Here is a 3,138-nt window from a genome sequence, read left to right on the forward strand (position 1 = left end):
CGGACAAATGTGCTTTATTGCCCATCGCCTCCATAAATGTTTCCAAAACCCATGTGTATGTATCAATTGTCTCATTAGCTAACAAAACACATGCAAATATCATGGTCCTAAAGTGGTTAGTCACACCAGCCAACATGACAAAAGGTTTCTTGTATGCATTGGTTCTGTAAGTTAAGTCAAATATCAACACATCGCCAAACTTTGCGTAATCAGCCACGATTTCGAATTTGCCCACTAACTTGTTATCCTTACACACATCATACTTGTAAAAAAAATGTGCGTCAACATCAAGTTTTGCACATAGGTAAACCAATGCACCCTGCGCATCACCATCCTCAACTTCTGCTCTACGTTCAGCTTGAATACGGTTGTATAGATCCGTACGGATGAAACCAACATTCTCATAAGACCCGGATTGATTTACCATATAGTCCATGATTTGGCTAGTCTTCACACTGACGTTGCGCATAGCCATTGCTTGAGCTTTGTCAGGGCTGTTTAAACTGCGATGTGACCTCAGATACATCACAGTGTTGTTCTGCCAATTCATGGTTGTTGTCTGCGACGAAGTGAGTCACAACATACTTTCCCCCTTCACCAGCATCTGCATCTGCATCGTACCATATGCGAAATTGGGCTTTGCAACCTACTCTTGTTAGTGCCTTGGGAGCTCTACTCTTCTCAACAACACGGTCCAAGTATTTTGGTAATCTCTGACCTTCCCTTGAACACAACCACAGCCTACTAACAACCTTTCCCTCTTTATTTGTGTTAAATCTGGATTTTTGTATACTAAATCCCTTGGCTTTAGCATACGCATTGTAGAAAGCTTCTCCATCTTCGATCGAATCAAATTTCTATTCCAAAATAGCACGTTCAACATCACCAACCATGTCATTGCGATGAGCATCGTCAACCATTTCTTTTTTCACATCAGCTCCGCTATCTTCAACGTTCATGTTGGTTGCTTCTTCATTGCTCGTACCAACTTCGTAACCATGATAAGGTTCCGCCCGACTTTCATTGATCAAACGAATGTCATCTGCTTCATTTGGAATGTCATAATCATCACCTTCCCTTTTAACTTCCGCTGGGGCCATATTGCACATGACATTAGTACAAACAATTATTTGATGACCGAAAAATGTTAACACAAAGATGACATTTTCACACGGTTTAATTGTTTGTGCAAACACAAACACTCGCTTGAGAAAGAGAAAGGTTAGTTGCCAATGGAGAGGTTCCCGTTTGAGCGAAGTGTAAAGCGGTTGAAGTTAGGATGGGGGTTTAGTTGAGGGAAAATAGCTGAAGTGAAGAGGCCAGAGAGAGAGGGAGACAGCTCCATACCTCATATCTAGTTGGAGAGAACGCATTCACTTCAGCAATGGAACCAACACAACCTTGTAATTTCGTTGTTGTTGGAAATCGCCCGTTATACTGTTCCTTACAGACCTTCGTCAATGCAACACAACAGGGGCTTCTCGCTGTTAATGGAAATCAAGGGTTACACTAACTCAACCTTACACAGAGAGGAGAACAGAGAGAGATAGAGACGAAATAGAGAGAGTGAGTGGGATACAATCATGCAAATACAAGCATTAACCGGTTGCCCCGGTTTTAACTTTTTCACGATTAAACAATTCAATGGTCTTAATCAATTATTGTAATCTAATGGCTAACAATTGGGTTGCATATGGTGTGCAACCTTAACGGGGTTGCACACTTAAACAGCGCCCATATACACATACATATAAATATCTGTGTGGAGTTAGACATTATTTTTTGTATGCATATAAATAAACATATGCATACAAATATACATATACATAAATATACATATACATATTTGTCTAACCCATTTGACACCTGCTATGTACTGATCCAGTTTGATGCATACAAATATAGCAACCCGCGGATGAAAACATTTTTTTTTTTAATTGAAATTTTGAATGTGAAAAAGTTATGAGTCGTTTGTACACTATAACATAAATTTTATCTTTCCTTTTTTTAAAAAAAAAAAGAAATTACTTTCCCCACCCTTTCCACCTGCCTAAACCGTTGACTGCTTGGGTCAGGTCGGGTTGGGCCGGCATCAGTTAAAAAAACAAGTCAATCTCCCATTAATTGGTTTAGTTTAATTTTTTTTCTCAAATTGCACTACTGAGCCGTGCACACCCTTAGGCTGCTAGTCTAAACAAAGAGCCAGAGCCATAGAACTCTACATAGATATGTATATGTATATTTTGTCAAGAGTCCGGATCCTCGATAGCTTTCTCCTGCCGCCCTTCCTGCGGCGCCCCAAAAACGACGTCGTTTTGGGGCAAGTTTTCAAAAATAAAAAAAGACAGAAGGCAAGAACCAGAAGAGAAGGCAGAGAAAGAACGAAGCAGAGGCATTCAAACACCATTCAAACATTCAAACATTTCAACAACCATTCAAAATTAACAACCAAATGATAAAACTGTAGCCCGCAACCACCACAAACACTGGGTGTTCAAAATTAACAACCAAATCTAAGATATATATATATATACATAGAGAGAGAGAGAGAGAGAGAGAGAGAGAGAGAGAAATTAACACTAGGTGTTCTTCTGGGTGTTCAAAATTAACAACCATTCAAAATTAACACTAGGTGTTCTTCTGAGATACATATTAACAACCAAATCTAAGATATATATATATATATACATAGAGAGAGAAAAAAATGGGACAAACTTGTAGCCCACAACCACCACAAGCACGGGGCAACGTCAAGGGTTTCGCGATGAAAGAGCAGGGGGTTTCATTGAGATCAATTTCGAAGGACCTGGGTTGGAAATTGGTACCGGGTTTGGGTAAATCTGCGAACTCCATTGTTAAAGGGAAAAAAAAGTTTCGATCCTCTTCTTCTACCCCTTCTCTTTCTCCTTTTTCGAAGTGGCCAAATTGCGGCTTCCCATTAGGCCGGCGAAGCCATCACCGGCGTCTCTCTTCTTCTTCTTCCTCTTACTCCTTTATTCCTCCTCCTCTCTTTCTATGCCTTCCTTTTTCTTCATTCTTTCTTCTTCTCCCTCTCCCTCTCCCTCTGTAGATTGCTTCTGTTCTACCTTTTTTTTTTTGTGGAGAACTTGCCCCAAAACGACGTCGTTTTGGGGTGCT

General features: G+C 40.2%; 1 protein-coding gene across 1 annotated transcript; it reads right to left on the bottom strand.

The window, feature by feature from the left end:
- Positions 1-488: 488 nt before the first annotated feature.
- Positions 489-1,100, bottom strand: LOC145796317 (protein FAR1-RELATED SEQUENCE 5-like). The gene is made up of 2 exons (XM_082881404.1): positions 891-1,100; positions 489-857 (listed from the first exon to the last, which is right to left on the bottom strand). Exons 1-2 carry the CDS (start codon positions 1,098-1,100, stop codon positions 489-491), a joined length of 579 nt encoding a protein of 192 aa, XP_082737530.1.
- Between the last annotated feature and the right edge of the window lie 2,038 nt (positions 1,101-3,138).

This window comes from Camellia sinensis, chromosome 7, assembly GCF_055761805.1.
Source record: "Camellia sinensis isolate YWXY chromosome 7, ASM5576180v1, whole genome shotgun sequence".
NCBI classification, from domain to species: domain Eukaryota; kingdom Viridiplantae; phylum Streptophyta; class Magnoliopsida; order Ericales; family Theaceae; genus Camellia; species Camellia sinensis.

Coding starts and splice junctions, on each gene's coding strand:
- LOC145796317 (XM_082881404.1), bottom strand. CDS start 1,100: ATGGCCCCAGCGGAAGTTAAAAGGGAAGGTGATGATTATGACATTCCA. Junction 858..890: donor ATGCTCATCGCAATGACATG/GTTGGTGATGTT, acceptor ATTTTGGAATAG/AAATTTGATTCGATCGAAGA.